At 41.1% G+C, this 17904-nt stretch overlaps 1 protein-coding gene across 12 annotated transcripts in view; it reads right to left on the reverse strand.

Annotated features, from left to right (window-relative positions):
* ABCC4 (ATP binding cassette subfamily C member 4 (PEL blood group)) overlaps positions 1-17904 on the reverse strand; it is a 214241-nt gene that overhangs the window by 167503 nt on the left and 28834 nt on the right. For 9 of the 12 annotated variants that reach the window (XM_073347866.2, XM_073347808.2, XM_073347850.2 and 6 more), the window contains 4 exons: positions 14013-14133; positions 12930-13154; positions 4413-4502; positions 2604-2767 (listed from right to left, as the gene is read on the reverse strand). In XM_073347866.2, coding sequence (XP_073203967.1) covers positions 2604-2767; positions 4413-4502; positions 12930-13154; positions 14013-14133 — 600 coding nt within the window. Of the gene's footprint in view, positions 1-2603; positions 2768-4412; positions 4503-8566; positions 8688-12929; positions 13155-14012; positions 14134-17563; positions 17750-17904 lie in introns of those variants that run through there. The other 3 variants (XM_073347874.2, XM_073347885.2, XM_073347903.2) reach the window with 3 other exon arrangements.

Here is a 17904-nt window from a genome sequence, read left to right on the forward strand (position 1 = left end):
GCCCAATAGTGGAATTAATCTTTTCTAACTTTTTCTCTTTTAAATCACATAAAATATTACATTTTTAAGTACATTTAAAGAGAATGCTACCATTACATAGTTAAGTCCTGAAAAAGTCTGGAAATTATAATGCTAAGATTGCTCACACCATCTGAAGGTTGTTCCCATGCGTATATTTACAATACAGTCTTCAATTTCATGATGACAAACTGTTTCTCAAATAATGCGGTATAATACATACATTTTGTATAAATGTTTATGTGCGGCTAACAGTAGTACCATATAATACAGTGTCCCAGAGACCACAAAGGTAATTTATATGACAAGTACACCAGTTAGTCTTATTCAAGACATTACAGAATAAGGGTCCCATTCTGAAAAATAGGCATTGAAGTCAATGGTACTATTTGCATGAGCCAAGTTACTAATATACATAGATATTTGCAAGACTGGGGCAGAAGTATAAAATGCTGCATAATAATGAAAGTTAGCTTCTCATGTAGAGCCCACCTAAACTTGTAGCAGTGGCTCCAATCCTGCAATTAGCTCCACGCAGGTGGACCCCTGTGCCCAGGCAGAGCCCCAGTCACTTCAATGCCCACACATAGCTCATTGCAGGGTTGAAATCTACTTCAGCTTCATTCCCTGAACTGAAAATAAAGAAAGACTTATGCATATGTGTGCAGATAAGTATCTTCCTCATCAACATATTCCTTCCCCTGTGCTGAGCCTAAGCAAGGATCTGCTGCTGGTTGAAAAACATTGAATATTACATGGCCACTGACTAATTATTACATTATTATTACATAATATTACATTATTAATAATGTAAATATTATGTAATATGTAATAATATGTAATAATTAGTCAGTAATAATATGTAATAATATGTAATAATGTTATTACATTATGTAATAATATTACATTATTATTACATAACTTAGAGAAGATAATTTCTCACCTTGTTGTGTGACCTTGGTCAAGTCACTTAATCTCTCTGTGCCTCAGTTTTCCCATCTGTAAAATGGGGATAATAATGCTTACCACCTTGAAAAAGCACATTGAGCTCTATGGATGAAATGCACTATGCAAGTGCTAAGTATTATAATGACTGTTAATATAAAAAAGCCTAAGTCAGTAAAGCTAAATTGGATCATTACAAGAATGAAAACAGTGCAAGTGTATAGACTGAAAAAGTTATTAAAACATGGTACATGTATGTATAACTAAAGTTGTGGGGAAAAAACTGTATTCATAGATTCATAGATACTAAGGTCAAAAGGGACCATTATGATCATCTAGTCTGACCTCCTGCACAATGCAGGCCACAGAATTTCACCCACCCACTCCTGCGAAAAACCTCTCACCTATTATTTTATTATTTGAGAAATAGTAAGCGACCATGTAATTGAAGACTGTATCATAGTGAACATGCACAAGGAACAGCATTCTATGGGTAACTCAAATTTGGTAATTTCCAGACTTTTGAGTGCTTAGCTATGCAATAGCAATGTCAGTTTGACTATTTTCACAATATTCTACCTTCAACCAATCTTAAAACAAATTAAAACGTCAGTACCTAGCCATATAGTTTTTATTATATAAAGACAAAGTAGGAAACTATTCACACTATAACAGGTTATGGCACAAAGAAGAGCCAGGCCAAGCTCACAGACATCCACTCGTTACTCAAATTAAAGAGCTTTAATAACATTCTCAGACAAAGCTACCAAATGCTTCATTAAAACAATATGTGTATGTGTTCAGAATATGTTTGTAAAATAAGTTATCTATTAATTTAACACATTACTAGAACTTTGCCATTACAAAAGTTTGAAAGTTAGGAAATCAGACTACTGTAGTTTAAAAAAACCTCTCTTTTCTCAATATGTGATTTTTTTTGGAGGGGGGGGGGAGGAGAGGAAGCTGGTGGGGTGGGGAGAGCCATAAGGTCTGAATCCTGGTTAGAAAGCTACTGCAGAGCCACTATACATAAAAACTCTTCCTGTTACAAATCTTGCACCACTACTGGAGTCCTCAGGAGCCCATTGCCATCCCCCCCCACCCCATTGTTTCCTTACACCCTCTCCCCACTTTCAAGACCCTGAATCACAGGTACCATTCTTACAAATGAGGAGCCTTGCATAGGAATCTTTTTAGAGCTTCTGACTGCAACATCTTCATCATCCTCAGAGGTCAAACCTTGTGAAAAACCAAGGCACTCTCTTTTTCATGTTGCAAGGAATAATAGTATTGTCCACAACAATCCCAGTCCCTAAATGTCCATGCAGCGAGATATCAAGGTCAAGATTTTTCAAAATATTAGACTTCCAAGTCCATATGTAGGCAAGCAAATAAGCAACCTGATTTTCAAAAGGATTTGGCACCTAAGCAGGTCCCAGTGACTTTAATGGGATTTGCTGGATGCTCAGCACTTTTGCAAATCACATCTCTTATTTTAGGTGCTACTTTTTGAAAATATTGGCAAACAATTGGAAATTGAACAAAGGGCCTTGCCCATGGCAGTTTTGACATCAGGCCAACCAAGCACATGCACTTTGAAAACCTGCACAGGTAATGTGCACCACAAAAGTTTACCTTACCTTAGTGAAGAAAACAACCTCCCAATACAGGTTTGTAAAGGAAGTAGAATAATCAGAATTGCCATTCCTGCAAGGCATGATGGGCCTATTTCAATCCAGAGAAGAGCAGTCACTGCTATAGCTTGAAGTGGTCCAGCCCATAAAAAGTGTAAGAAAATTGTTACCTGCACAATTAGTTAAGATATAAAAACAGCTTTTAGCATTAATTGAAAAGACAAAAATACAAACAATAAAACCCTTATCAGCAGGGAAATTTTATATATAAATATATATAATATTCAATTTTAAAATATAAATTTTTGCATGCTTTGTGCTTCTGGTAGACAGTCTGAAAAATAAGCCTGCAGAAAGATTATGGTATGCAGGCGAGGGCGGGGAGAGAGATTGATTCACAGCCCAGTTATTGAGAGAGAACTAAATAATGGTTTTAAAAATCAGTATCCTCAGATAGTTAGAGTGCAGGCATTTGCATAAATGGGAAAACTGTACAATTATGCATCAGTAACTTTAGAGTACCCTGTATTCCAAGACAATTCCATGAGTATAACATGTGTCCTGTCATTTTCTTGCTTCATTTACAAAACATATAATTGTCCGCCAAAACAGTTCAGCTATTTCTGAGAACAAGGTTCAGGAAAAATATGTTTTGCCCATGTTAAAAATTCCACCAGCCTTTTCTTTGAGAAGCTCTAGCATTCCTTTTCTTTTGGAGCAGGGACTTGAAATGTGGCAAGGAGTGGCCATTGTATCAGAAATGTGCCTTTTGCCATCTCCAGGAAAATCCACCCAAATTTGCTCAAGTAATAAACCCTTGAAAAAAAATCACAGTTCACACACGCTGAACAGAGACTTGTTAGAGTTTAAGGTCTAAATCTCTGAAGAGTCTATCCTCACTGAACATGCTCCAGCCTCCCACGGGTCCTAGTGCTGAACATATTGCTCACGGGCCATCACCACAGAGCCTATAAGGAAATCAATAATCTGTATTCAGGGCAAAGTTTGAATAGTGCACACTAAATAAGGCCTACGGCCACAGCTGATTGATGAGGATAAAACAAAATACTGACTGCCTGTTCATTCAGTGAGTTCCATCCTTCCTATGCACTGAAACTGATAGGGGTTGTGGAAAATATAGTATGTGCTGATGTAATCAGAGATTGTAAGGCATTTCCTAACTTTTGAATGCTTGACTTTGCAACTTTAATAATGTTCTTTTAATGTAGTTTTTTGTGGAGGTATTTTTTAAACTTTTTGTTTAAATTTAAAATATTCTAGTCAAACACACACAACATTAGGGTGCTGCCTATTAATTCAACAGCAACACTGCCTTCAGATATCAGTTCAGCTCAGGATACCTTATCATAAAGCATGGAAGTGTTTCCCAGTTTTTACAGTAATCCTGGTTGAATTGCAGCTTAAAAGCTAAAATGAAGAGTTTTAAATGTGTTTCAGTTCACTCAGCACAACCTTTTAAAAACTAAAACCAAAAGCATCTCAAATAATTCAGTCAATTGCAGAGTTGCCTTTAATACACTTACATGCACCAGCACTACGCCGGGTTTATAAACACAGCAAAAATATCTACACACAAAAAGAAAACAGATTTTTTCCCAATTTCAAGAAGATATTGCTATTAATATGTTTGGTAAAACCACCTTTAAAAATCAATACTAAATTATGAGCCTCAGTTGTCACTTTAACAATGATTGTAAAGTAAAACCTCATATGCCACCCCTCAAATATTGCAGCTTGGACCCATCTCTCATCTCCTTACCAGAATTGTCTAAGACCACCAATAATAAGTCTCACCTGATCAAATTTGTTCACATCATTTGATAAAAGATTTACTATTTGACCTGTGGTAGTTTTTCCCAAAGCTGTGTTACTGAGACGAAGTGCCTGAAATAGAAAAAAAAATCAAGCATTCTTAAATTATTTTAAATTAACTACCACATTGTATGATATCAAAATAGATGCATTGTCTCTTCTAAAGCCTAGATGTACTACTGACAAATCCGGCATCAGAGCTATGAATTATGAGGTATTTTTAATATGAAGACACATGAGAATTCTTGGAACTGCAGTTTAAAGGCCTCAGTTAAAACACGGGCTGGTGATTAAGATTTGGCTCTGAAGTAGAAAACACATATAGAATAATATATTGGGGGGAGGAAGCAGAATTGATATTAAAAATCTATTTCCCTCTGCATTTCCAGAAGTAACTCAGAACATGAAACTAATATGTTTCATATTAGTCTGCTGCTTGCCAGGGGCTAAGATTCGTGATGTGACGGAGAGACTGCCGAGACTCATCAAGCCCTCGGATCGCTACCCCTTCCTGCTTCTCCACGTGGGCACCAATGATACTGCCAAGAATGACCTTGAGCGGATCACTGCGGACTATGTGGCTCTAGGAAGAAGAATAAAGGAGTTGGAGGCGCAAGTGGTGTTCTCGTCCATCCTCCCCGTGGAAGGAAAAGGCCTAGGTAGGGAGCGTCAAATCGTGGAAGTCAACGAATGGCTACTCAGATGGTGTCGGAGAGAAGGCTTTGGTTTCTTTGACCATGGGATGGTGTTCCATGAAGGAGGAGTGCTGGGTAGAGACGGGCTCCATCTTACGAAGAGAGGGAAGAGCATCTTTGCCAGCAGGCTGGCTAACCTAGTGAGGAGGGCTTTAAACTAGGTTCACCGGGGGAAGGAGACCAAAGCCCTGAGGTAAGTGGGAAAGCGGGATACCGGGAGGAAGCACAGGCAGGAATGTCTGTGAGGGGAGGGCTCCTGCCTCATACTGGCAATGAGGGGCGATCAACAGGTTATCTCAAGTGCTTATATACAAATGCACAAAGCCTTGGAAACAAGCAGGGAGAACTGGAGGTCCTGGTGATGTCAAGGAACTATGACGTGATCAGAATAACAGAGACTTGGTGGGATAACTCATATGACTGGAGTACTGTCATGGATGGTTATAAACTGTTCAGGAAGGACAGGCAGGGCAGAAAAGGTGGGGGAGTAGCACTGTATGTAAGGGAGCAGTATGACTGCTCAGAGCTCCGGTACGAAACTGCAGAAAAACCTGAGTGTCTCTGGATTAAGTTTAGAAGTGTGTGCAACAAGAGTGATGTAGTGGTGGGAGTCTGCTATAGACCACCGGACCAGGGGGATGAGGCTTTCTTCCGGCAGCTCACGGAAGCTACTAGATCGCATGCCCTGATTCTCATGGGTGACTTTAATTTTCCTGATATCTGCTGGGAGAGCAATACAGCGGTGCACAGACAATCCAGGAAGTTTTTGGAAAGCGTAGGGGACAATTTCCTGGCGCAAGTGCTAGAGGAGCCAACTAGGGGGGGTGCTTTTCTTGACCTGCTGCTCACAATTAGAATTAGTAGGGGAAGCAAAAGTGGATGGGAATCTGGGAGGCAGTGACCATGAGTTGGTTGAGTTCAGGATCCTGACGCAGGGAACAAAGGTAAGCAGCAGGATACGGACCCTGGACTTCAGGAAAGCAGACTTCGACTCCCTCAGGGAACGGATGGCCAGGATCCCCTGGGGGACTAACTTGAAGGGGAAAGGAGTCCAGGAGAGCTGGCTGTATTTCAAGGAATCCCTGTTGAGGTTACAGGGACAAACCATCCCGATGAGTCGAAAGAATAGTAAATATGGCAGGCGACCAACTTGGCTTAATGGTGAAATCCTAGCGGATCTTAAACATAAAAAAGAAGCTTACAAGAAGTGGAAGGTTGGACATATGACCAGGGAAGAGTATAAAAATATTGCTCGGGCATGTAGGAATGTTATCAGGAGGGCCAAATCGCACCTGGAGCTGCAGCTAGCCAGAGATGTCAAGAGTAACAAGAAGGGTTTCTTCAGGTATGTTGGCAACAAGAAGAAAGCCAAGGAATGTGTGGGCCCCTTACTGAATGAGGGAGGCAACCTAGTGACAGAGGATGTGGAAAAAGCTAATGTACTCAATGCTTTTTTTGCCTCTGTTTTCACTAACAAGGTCAGCTCCCAGACTGCTGCGCTGGGCATCACAAAATGCGGAAGAGATGGCCAGCCCTCTGTGGAGATAGAGGCGGTTAGGGACTATTTAGAAAAGCTGGACGTGCACAAGTCCATGGGGCCGGACGAGTTGCATCCGAGAGTGCTGAAGGAATTGGCGGCTGTGATTGCAGAGCCACTGGCCATTATCTTTGAAAACTCGTGGCGAACCGGGGAAGTCCCGGATGACTGGAAAAAGGCTAATGTAGTGCCAATCTTTAAAAAAGGGAAGAAGGAAGATCCTGGGAACTACAGGCCAGTCAGCCTCACCTCAGTCCCTGGAAAAATCATGGAGCAGGTCCTCAAAGAATCAATCCTGAAGCACTTGCATGAGAGGAAAGTGATCAGGAACAGCCAGCATGGATTCACCAAGGGAAGGTCATGCCTGACTAATCTAATCGCCTTTTATGATGAGATTACTGGTTCTGTGGATGAAGGGAAAGCAGTGGATGTATTGTTTCTTGACTTTAGCAAAGCTTTTGACACGGTCTCCCATAGTATTCTTGTCAGCAAGTTAAGGAAGTATGGGCTGGATGAATGCACTATAAGGTGGGTAGAAAGCTGGCTAAATTGTCGGGCTCAACGGGTAGTGATCAATGGCTCCATGTCTGGTTGGCAGCCGGTGTCGAGTGGAGTGCCCCGGGGGTCGGTCCTGGGGCCGGTTTTGTTCAATATCTTCATAAATGATCTGGAGGATGGTGTGGATTGCACTCTCAGCAAATTTGCGGATGATACTAAACTGGGAGGAGTGGTAGATACGCTGGAGGGGAGGGATAGGATACAGAAGGACCTAGACCAATTGGAAGATTGGGCCAAAAGGAATCTGATGAGGTTCAATAAGGATAAGTGCAGGGTCCTGCACTTAGGACGGAAGAACCCAATGCACAGCTACAGACTTGGGACCGAATGGCTAGGCAGCAGTTCTGCAGAAAAGGACCTAGGGGTGACAGTGGACGAGAAGCTGGATATGAGTCAGCAGTGTGCCCTTGTTGCCAAGAAGGCCAATGGCATTTTGGGATGTATAAGTAGGGGCATAGCGAGCAGATCGAGGGACGTGATCGTTCCCCTCTATTCGACATTGGTGAGGCCTCATCTGGAGTACTGTGTCCAGTTTTGGGCCCCACACTTCAAGAAGGATGTGGATAAATTGGAGAGAGTCCAGCAAAGGGCAACAAAAATGATTAGGGGACTGGAACACATGAGTTATGAGGAGAGGCTGAGGGAGCTGGGATTGTTTAGCCTGCAGAAGAGAAGAATGAGGGGGGATTTGATAGCTGCTTTCAACTACCTGAAAGGGGGTTCCAAAGAGGATGGCTCTAGACTGTTCTCAATGGTAGCAGATGACAGAACGAGGAGTAATGGTCTCAAGTTGCAGTGGGGGAGGTTTAGATTGGATATTAGGAAAAACTTTTTCACTAAGAGGGTGGTGAAACACTGGAATGCGTTACCTAGGGAGGTGGTAGAATCTCCTTCCTTAGAGGTTTTTAAGGTCAGGCTTGACAAAGCCCTGGCTGGGATGATTTAACTGGGAATTGGTCCTGCTTTGAGCAGGGGGTTGGACTAGATGACCTTCTGGGGTCCCTTCCAACCCTGATATTCTATGATTCTATGATTCTATGAATATGGCAAAATATTAAACCTGAACCAAAACCCCCCACATGCATCCCTCCGTCAAGAACACTTGAGCAAAACTAGACTGGAAATTTCTATCCTGAAGACTCAATTTGACCAGCTGACGCTTTGCCCCAATCTTCCAATGATAAGAATAGAGAACACTGCAAATACTAAAATACGGGTACTGTAAATATGAAGATGCAGGGGGGAAAATGCCAAGACTTTTAATGATGCCCACTGTATACTTGAAATATATCTTTAAGAGGCAGATTAAATAGTTATTGGAGTTGTTATTTATATTGCATCACTACTGAAAATATTGCCGGTGCTTTCCAAATAGTCTCTTCTCCAAAGAGCTTGCAATTGAAAGCCCTCCTGATCCTGCAAAGACATAAGCATGTGCTCATCTTCCAGCAAAGTAGTCTCACTGACTTCAGGATCTGGGCCTAAATAGGAAAGACAGACAAACCACCATTCAACCAGTAAAATGTCTGAAGTGGTCTTAGGTACAAGTCTTATTAGTTATGTTTGTGTGTTACGTTCCACCAACTCTCCCTCCTTTTTCTAGGCACCCCAGCTAACCTGCTTCACTAGTGCAGCCCCAACTTGCCCACCCTACAAAGATTCAGGCTGATATCCTCTGAGAAAGCAATCAGCCAGACATTTCCCATATTAATAGTTTAGTTTCTAAAGGCTACCTAGGGCTTGGAGAAGGTGTACACAAAAGCACACCTACAGCACACCTGCTGCTCACTCTATCATTCTCTGCCACTGGTATGGGTGGGAGAGAACCCTCCCTGTAGTCACTGGCAGCTCTTGCAGCTTAACTGCTCTCAAATTAGCATGGTTGTCATAAAAGAAATCTCAGAGAAACATTTACATTTTCCCGACAAAAAGAACCAGCCTAGACCTAAGTCTAGAGAAGTGGCAATGTCAAACACCAAGCAATGGCCTTAAGCTTGTAACCAGGCTCCATCAAAAAACCCTATTTTAGCTCTCTCCCAATCCACTAAAATACTGACTGGGAATGTTGGTTTGGCCTGAAAATTGCCAAATTTACTCTAAAGGCAAAAGAGAATTTCTCGAGGGATTAAAGAAAATTTACCAAGGTGGGGTTTTTTTTGTTTTTTGTTTTGGTTTTTTTTGAGTTACAGACTATTAAACTCATCATTAAAAAGAAACTCTGATTTGAAATTTTTCTATTTGTCAAATGTTTATCTCTTTCTAGCACAAAAAACAGATTGGTTAATGTCCCTTTGAATTTTCCATACAGTTACAGATCCTTGTAAACACCTGGTTGGGCTATATTTGGGCTGGGGTGGGGGGGCGGGAACTAGGCTGGAATTACATAAAATCATTAATGATTGTTATGGAGAAGTTAAGGTGAATCCTATTCCCACTGCTGTCTTCTTCTGAAATGCTGCCTTCTTTCAGATATGAACTCATTGGTCCTTTGTCCATTTCCTTCCCCCTGTTACAGGCAGTTCTACTCTCCTCTCAACCAGAAATACCATCTAAATAATACTGACATCAATCCCTGGATTAGGATTTGTTTTAGAATCAGGTTAACTAATTCTGGTCTCCCTTCTTAGATCTTTGTTCTCTCCCTGTTCCAAATTGTTGGTTGCAAGTATAGAAAGATAAAGAGATATCACGGAGGAAAGGACCAGTTTTTTTCCACTGAAGGGACCGTTGTCATGTTTTAGAGTAATTAGCCCACCCTGTCCCAACCAACAAATCACTGGTCTCACAACTTGAGCTGTTCTGTTCTTTTCATTTCTGCCAAACTGAAGAGAATCCTTAGAAAATGAAGCCAATTATTTTTAAGAGAAGCAATGCATAGATGATCTTTGTGTTACAGTATCGGACTGAGAATTAGTCATGAGACAGATTCTCGTCCCATCTTTACAACCGACTTCCTGAGTGCAGCATCTTATTACTAATACTTTTTAGTATACACAAAACATCTTTTTGGAGTTTTAACAACACAAATAGACAATGATTTGTTCTACAGATAAAATTCGTTTTCTATCACTTCAGATGAAGGGAAAGGGAGTACAAAAATTTAAGTAACTAGCATTTGAACTTCAGTACTAGGAATCTGTCATTTACTATGGTTAACAAAACCAGCACACATAATGACACACAGCCACCACTGACAGAAACTTAGCATAACAGGTGTATATTTACGACAGATATTAATGAATGCCAAAAAGAAGTATAGGGGAAATTAGCATTCAGCTTTTCTTTTAAAACTGTATATCAAGGATTTATAAAAGGTATGACCTATCCACACACCTCAAATGAGGTAACTGATTGCCAAGTTATTGGTGTTCTACCATTACCTCAATCTTTACCCTGGGGAGCAAACATTTATGAGATGAAAGAAGATTAATATTCAATTTAATCATGCCTAGAAATAAAGTACACAATGTGAACATTTTGCTTTTCCAAGCTTTCAGTCCTCCAAGTGAATTATCCACACTGAAACAAACAACACTTGCTATACAAATATTTCATGAATTTCAAGCAAAGTGTGTTATGATAATCAGTATAGTAAATTAATTCCTTAGAGATATGTTTATGTACAAGAAAGAAGTGTGCCATGTTAGAACTGAGTTCCCAGAGGATAATTTCCAAGGTATCAGAAGAGGGAGGAGGATAAATATGTGCATAAAAAACAACAATTCACCAGTCCAATGGCCTGAGACATTATTCCCTACTTTTTTCTCTCTTAGTTTACTATAAATTATGGAGTCCAAAGATGAGGATGGAGAGAGGAGAAATCTAAATGTTAACTTTAAGTGGGGGTATTACATGTTTTAGAACAGAGGACGGGTTGGGTTTTTCCCCCTCTTAAAAAGAAAGATTGATTAAAATTCAATCTGAATGTAATCTAAATATCTAATCCCTGCCTAAACTTCATTTCTGAGGCAAGGGTGAGGAGGGCACTGCTCCAAAAATTTGGAAGGCAGGTAATTTAAGTCCATCAGAGCCCCTAATTGTATAGATACTACATTCTCCCCTCTGCCACCTCCTGTATGGTTCCTACACGCAGGGCTGATAAGAGGTGGAGAAAAGAAGGGACTGTTGTACTGGGACCCTGAGGTCAGGGGGCCCCTCAAAGTGTTTTGTGTAAACAAAGTGAAATGGGAGGGAAGGCAGTGAACATGATGCGCTGGGGCCCCAAAATTTCTCTTGACAGGCTTACCTACATGGGAGGTAAAAGCAGAGAGAGGCATGGTGGCTTGAAGGCTACCACCAGCCACAAAGAAGCTACCGACAGCTAGTAAGGCTATCGCTTCTCAAAAGCCACACTGGCAATGGACGAAAGCAGCTTTTCATCCTGTGAGATGCCCAGCTACTTTCCCTGCCTGTTCTGGCCTGGTAGTCGCTACTTCTGCTTCTGTTCCACTGATCACCTGGCTCCTCTCCCTAGATAGTGATTGCCACATGTTGATCAGCACATGTAGGTGAAAAAAATGCAGACACAGGGGTAGAATTAACTGACAGGCCACAACTTCAGTAACTTAACGATGGAGAGGAGTGCTATCTGCCCACCCCTGCTCACATACCAAGCACTTAATTGGGTCCAGCAGAGAATCACAGGACTCTCACTATAATCAATAACTCAGGGCAAACCCTCTTCAGCCTAAACCCTAGGACTCAACTCATTCCTCACTCCTCTCACCCTCCCCTCCACTTGGGAGATAAAGGGTACTAAGGGTGAATTCAGACTGCAAAGACTTCAGGTCTCCCCTTCTTACAGCAACAGGTTCACTAGCCACATCCCAGGCCTCATTTACCTCTGGGACCTGGCCCTTTGAGCCTTTATTCACACTGGACACCAGGCTCATGTTGCAATGGACTAACATTTTTGTATTCGTCCTAGTTAAATTCCCATCCTATTCTTACTCCTTTTAACCTGAAATGTGTGAAAAACCCTCTGGGCCTGCCAAGAAAAAACAATCCTTCCGGATCCCAGGAACTGGTCATCAGTCAGCCCCACAGCATCCTAGAAAGACTGCTCAATATACCTCAACTGCAGGGAGGGAAGGTGGGGCAGCAATACTGCCCCTAGGGAGGCTTTAATTTGAGAGGAGGGAGCTGTGAGAGCCAATCAGCTCCTCTAATGCCCTTCCTGGTTGGTCAAAGGGAGGCAGAGAAGCCCCTCCCCCAAGCACAATCCCACATGCACTGTGAGACATAAGGAGAGGCTTGGCTCCAGCCTGTCTGGACATGAGCTCTCCTCTTCCAGGAGTTGGCTATTCCCCTACTTGTTTGACCAAACTTCCTCCCGGCTGAGACAGGAAGGCAGCGGGTGGCAGGGGTGGGGGTGGGGGCATTCTCTCCCAATGCATCTCTAGAGTGGAGGAGAATGATCACACAACAGTCAACAGCTCCCTTTCCCCCACATCCTCTGGACCTCAGACAATAACCTACAACATTATATAGGCATCCATATACTGTTGAGTTCAGTATAAAAAAATCAATACATATATACATATGCTAACCCTGATTTTCATTAATATAGACTTATACCCTGTTCCTTCAAATGCCATGACTTCAGAACTATTACAAGAGTGAAAAATAATTCAAATACTTAATTTTAAACTAATTATTAGAAGACCTAACTTATATACACATACGTTTGAAAAATGAAAGGTTGCTTACCTTCCGATAAATCATGTGACACATCGCTACTCTCAACTTCATGCCAGCCCGTTGTACATGATAAAAGTATAAGTGGTGTGTTATGGCTAAAATCAATGTACATACAGACAAAGCAGCTGCATAGCCGTAGGCAAAATTCAAAGCAGCAGTATCAAGGGGATCAAAAATTTCAAAATAATTAATAATTTTTCCCAAAAAGACTGGTTGAATTACTTTGAGTGTTTCCTAAAAGAAAGAAGGGAGGGGGGGACAAATAGAAATAATGTATTCTGTAGTTTTCTATCCAGGTTTCTTCCAAGGCAAGTAAGAAATTTCTGGCACACCCTTCTTCCTATTATTATAATAATAAAACCCAGGCCAGTTTTTATTGCCACATAACCCAGAAGAACTAGACTTCTATATTAACACATGTATTTCAATAGTATTAAAATTAAAATATTTTAAACTTTTCAAAAGTTCTTTAAGCCACCAATAAAATGTTTCATGTCACATAACGAGTTACACAAATACAGATCTCCTTTAATTTCTGAAGATCACATGGTACTTTTTTGTGACATAGTTACATTTAGCAAAAAGCTTTTTTTATGCTTCATCCCAGGAACCTATGGATACTGTAATGTACAGCCCAGCAGCAGATATGAGCTCAGAAACAACTCCTGAACAGGAGGGGCTGGCACTATCAAAGAGAAAATGTGCTTTCAGTTATACCAGCGTAATCCCACTGTTATGCAATTGTGACTGAACGGAGAATCCTACCCAGTGTTTTCCACTTCTAGTAGTCAGAGTGTGGCCCTAGTGTATTTTTCTGAAAGCAAGAGAGAGAGAGAGAGAGAGAGAGAGAGAGAGAGAGAGAGAGAGAGAGAGAGAGAGGGTTAAGGAGAGACATCCTAGTCTCTGAAAAACAAAAAGTACAGAGTTTGTAGCTGCTACTATCTGGCAGAAAGAAATTATAAATGGGGAAAGAGTTGGGTCCCAGAATTAAATCACCAGTATTCATCACAAATGCCTATTGGACAAGATTTACATTGCTATTGGGTAAAAGGATATTCAAAGATACATTGTATTGTATTTTCCATCTCTTACCTCGATCAGTGTGAACAATCCCAAAGCTAAATAGGATTTCCAATAACAAAGTATGATTGCTTTTGTTAAATATGGCGTTCTTGCTTCTTCTTTAGCTTTTTGCACCTCTTTATCCCAGTACCTAGAAAATAAAGTAAAATCAGACTGGCAAACAAGAAAAGTCTAACTTAAAAATCACCAGAAACAGAACATAATTTGTTAAAGTTGTAAAACAGAGAGTTTGGTCTATAGTAGGATTGCCAAATTATCTGGTCAGTCACTCCACATCTGGCACAACCATATACTTTCTCTTTAAGAACCTGACACCAAAATAATCTTTTTTAAAAATTTTATTTTATTGATTTATTTCTGCTTGCTCATGAAAGCCTGTGGTTAGCATTACAGGCTCATTTTGTTCCTCTGTGCTCAAGAACACACTGATAATATCAACAAACCTTGGACTAGCTGCTGATTTATAGAGACATACAACAAAGGCAGAACTAGCTAGTCACAGTCCTTGGTTTGTTCTTAGCCTGGATCAGACTGAGCCAGCTACCGAAGTTAAGGGCCAAGTCACAATAAGCCTTCCTGGCACTGGCCTGCACTGAGGCAGTGTGGAGATGCTCCACCTCGGCAAAATCCCTCTTGGAGCTCCAAGAAGAACAGAGGAGTGTGCACATCCACAGGTCGTTAGGTTGTGAAGCACGCTCTCTTATCTTCACCTGGTTATGTACTTAGGTGAGGGGGAAGTGGAATTTTTTTATTATTATTATTTCCATTATCATATTGCCTCGGAGCCCCAATCATGAACCATGACACGATTGTGCTAGGTGCTGTACAACACAGAACAAAAAGACAAGCTCGTCAGTTCAGGGACTACAATCTAAATAGACAAGACAGACTCAGGGTGGAGGAAGGAGTACAACACACAAGCAGAGAGAACAATGTGATGGTGTCAAACATCATGGAGTGGATTGCACCACCTGTGGAGCCCAGGCTTCCCCAGCGAGTGCTCCTTCCTTAAGCAGGGACTATGACTGTGCTTGACCTTTGCATTGTGGCAGGGCTGGGCACCTGCACATGAGCAAGGCACAATCTGTTCAAATCCGAATCAAAAGACAGTAAGAACACAAGTGATCATTCTGCTCATATAATGTGTTCAAGAATACACCAGCGCCACTCTACAATTGTTAAAGCACAGGATTTTCACATAAGGTGCCTCCCTCATTTCTGGAGGTCAAGTGCATTCTGCTGTGCACCAAGACCCTGTTGGTCCAAGAACTGCGAATACACCAATGTCTCAAACCTGCTAAAAGATGGCACGCTAACTTTGGGCATGCGGAATAGCCACCAGAAAGATATTATCTTGATTACTGAGATATTTTCTCTTATCATCGGGGGGGGGGGGGAGGAGTGGAAATAGGGTAAAATGACAGACTCCACAGTGCAGTTTGTTGGATTTTGTGAAGTTTCTATAAGCCTTAGTCTTGCAGGCTGCTTGCTTAAGTAAAGTAAAATGAGAGGTTAAAATAGGGAAAGAACAAGTTAAAAATTACTTAGACAAGTTAGGTATCTTCAAGTCACCAGGGCCTGATGAAATACATCCTAGAATACACAAGAAGCTGACTGAGGAGATATCTGTGCCATTAGCGATTATCTTCGAAATGTCATGGAAGAGAGATTCTAGAGGACTGGAAAAGGGTGAATATAGCGCCCATCTATGAAAAGGGAAATAAGGACAACCTGGGGAATTACAGACTAGTCAGATTAATTTCAGTACCCGGAAAGATAACAGAGCAAATAATTAAGCAATCACCTACAAGATAATAAAGAGATAAGTAACAGTCAGCATGAATTTGTCAAGAATAAATCATGTCAAACCAACTCAATAGCTTTCTCTGACAGGGTAACAAGCCCTGTGGATGGTGGGAAGAGGTAGATGGGTATATTTTGACTTTATTAAGGCTTTTCAGATGGTTTTACATGACCTCATAAACAAACTAAGGAAATACAACCTAGATGGAGCTACTATAAGGTGGGTGCATAACTGGTTGGAAAACCTCTCCCAGAGAGTAGTTATCATGGTTCACAGCCAAGCTGGAAGGGCATATCGAGTGGGGTCCCGCAGGGATCAGTTCTGGGTCTGGTTCTGTTCAATACCTTCATCAATGATTTAGATAATGGCATAGAGAGTACACTTATAAAATCTGCGGATGATACCAAGCTAGTAGGGGTTGCAAGTGCTTTGGCGGATAGGTTTAAAATTCAAAATAATCTGGACAAACTGGAGAAATGGTCTGAAGTAAATAGGATAAAATTCAGTAAGGAAGAATCAGTTGCATACATATATGGGAAACAATTGCCTCGGAAGGAGTCCTGCAGAAAGAGATCTGGGAGTCATAGTGGATCACAAGCTAAATATGAGTCAATAGCGTAACACTGTTTCAAAAAAAGCAAACACCATTCTGGGATGTATTAGCAGGAGTGTTGTAAGCAAAACACAAGTAATTCTTTCACCCTATTCTGGGCTGATTAGGCCTCAAATGGAGTATTGTGTCCAGTTCTGGGTGCCACATTTCATGAAGAATGTGGAGAAATGGGAGAAAGTCCAGAGAAGAGCAACAAAAATTATTTAAAAACTAGAAAACATGATTTATCAGGGAAGACTGAAAAAACTGGGTTTGTTTAGTCTGGAGAAGAGAAGACTAAGGAGGGACATGACAACCGTTTTCAAGCACATAAAAGGTTGTTACAAGGAGGAAGGAAAAAAATTGTTCTCCTTCACCTCTGAGAATAGAACAAGAAGCAATGGGCTTAAATTGTAGCAAGCGCGGTTCAGATTGGACATTAGGAGAAACTTCCTGTCAGGGTGGTTAAGCACTGGAATAAATTGCCTAGGGAGATTGTGGAATCTCCATCACTGGAGATTTGTAATGCAGGTTAGACAAACACCTGTCCAGAATGCTCGAGATAATACTTAGTCCTGCCATGAGTGCAGGGCACTGAACTAGATGACCTCTCGAGGTCCCTTCCAGTCCAACGATTCTGTGATTCTATGATTTACGAATGATTCTCCTTGTGTGTTGTCAAGTAGAATAGAAAGTGAAAATGCACACATAGACCCATAGATTCTGCTAAATATGCCATTATGTCTATGCAAGCATTTTTCCTGACCACATGGGAAGGAAGTGCAATTATTGCAAGAGTCACTGGAAAGACTTCACCCTCCTTTACAGTGTAAGCCCTGAACTCTTCAAGGCATGTCAGTGGATTTTCACTTTGATTATAATGAGAACACGCTCAAATTGATATTCACCTCCACCATAATTAGGTTCTACTATGCTAATATTCTTGGAATTCTGCAAAGATCTGCTGAATAGATGTTAAATGCTGCATTCCACGGGGATTATCAATTTAACTACTACTTCTGCTCTAGCTAACTCAGGATCAAAGAAGTTGTTGCCTCTCCTTGCTCCTTCTCCTCTACAGAGAAGTTCCTGCTCCCAATTTAGTTAAGAGTGACAATTAGACCTTTCAGAAGGTTCTGTCCACCTCCTCCATAGCTGCCTCACCTCATGTAACAGCAGGAAGTTAAGAGGCCATGCCACCACTCCTCTGGTAGAGAGGAGAGTATCTTTCAGTAGGAAAGCCCTCTGCAGATATATTGAAACACTACTTGTTTCAAGTTACTATATAATAAAAACCTCTCTCCTATAACAGAGGTACTGATGAGGTTCCTGTAGGAGTCAAGAAAGAAAATTACTTGCATAAACAGTTATTCTCTTAAAACATGTTATAATAAAGATACACTCTTGGTACGTGATCCTGGCACATATCTGGAATGGACTCACTTAACCTTTAAGCCTGCCTTGAAAAAGGATATTTATACCTACGCTTGGAAGGATTAGATTTT

The sequence above is a fragment of the Lepidochelys kempii genome, chromosome 1 (genome assembly GCF_965140285.1).
Source record: "Lepidochelys kempii isolate rLepKem1 chromosome 1, rLepKem1.hap1, whole genome shotgun sequence".
NCBI lineage: Eukaryota > Metazoa > Chordata > Testudines > Cheloniidae > Lepidochelys > Lepidochelys kempii.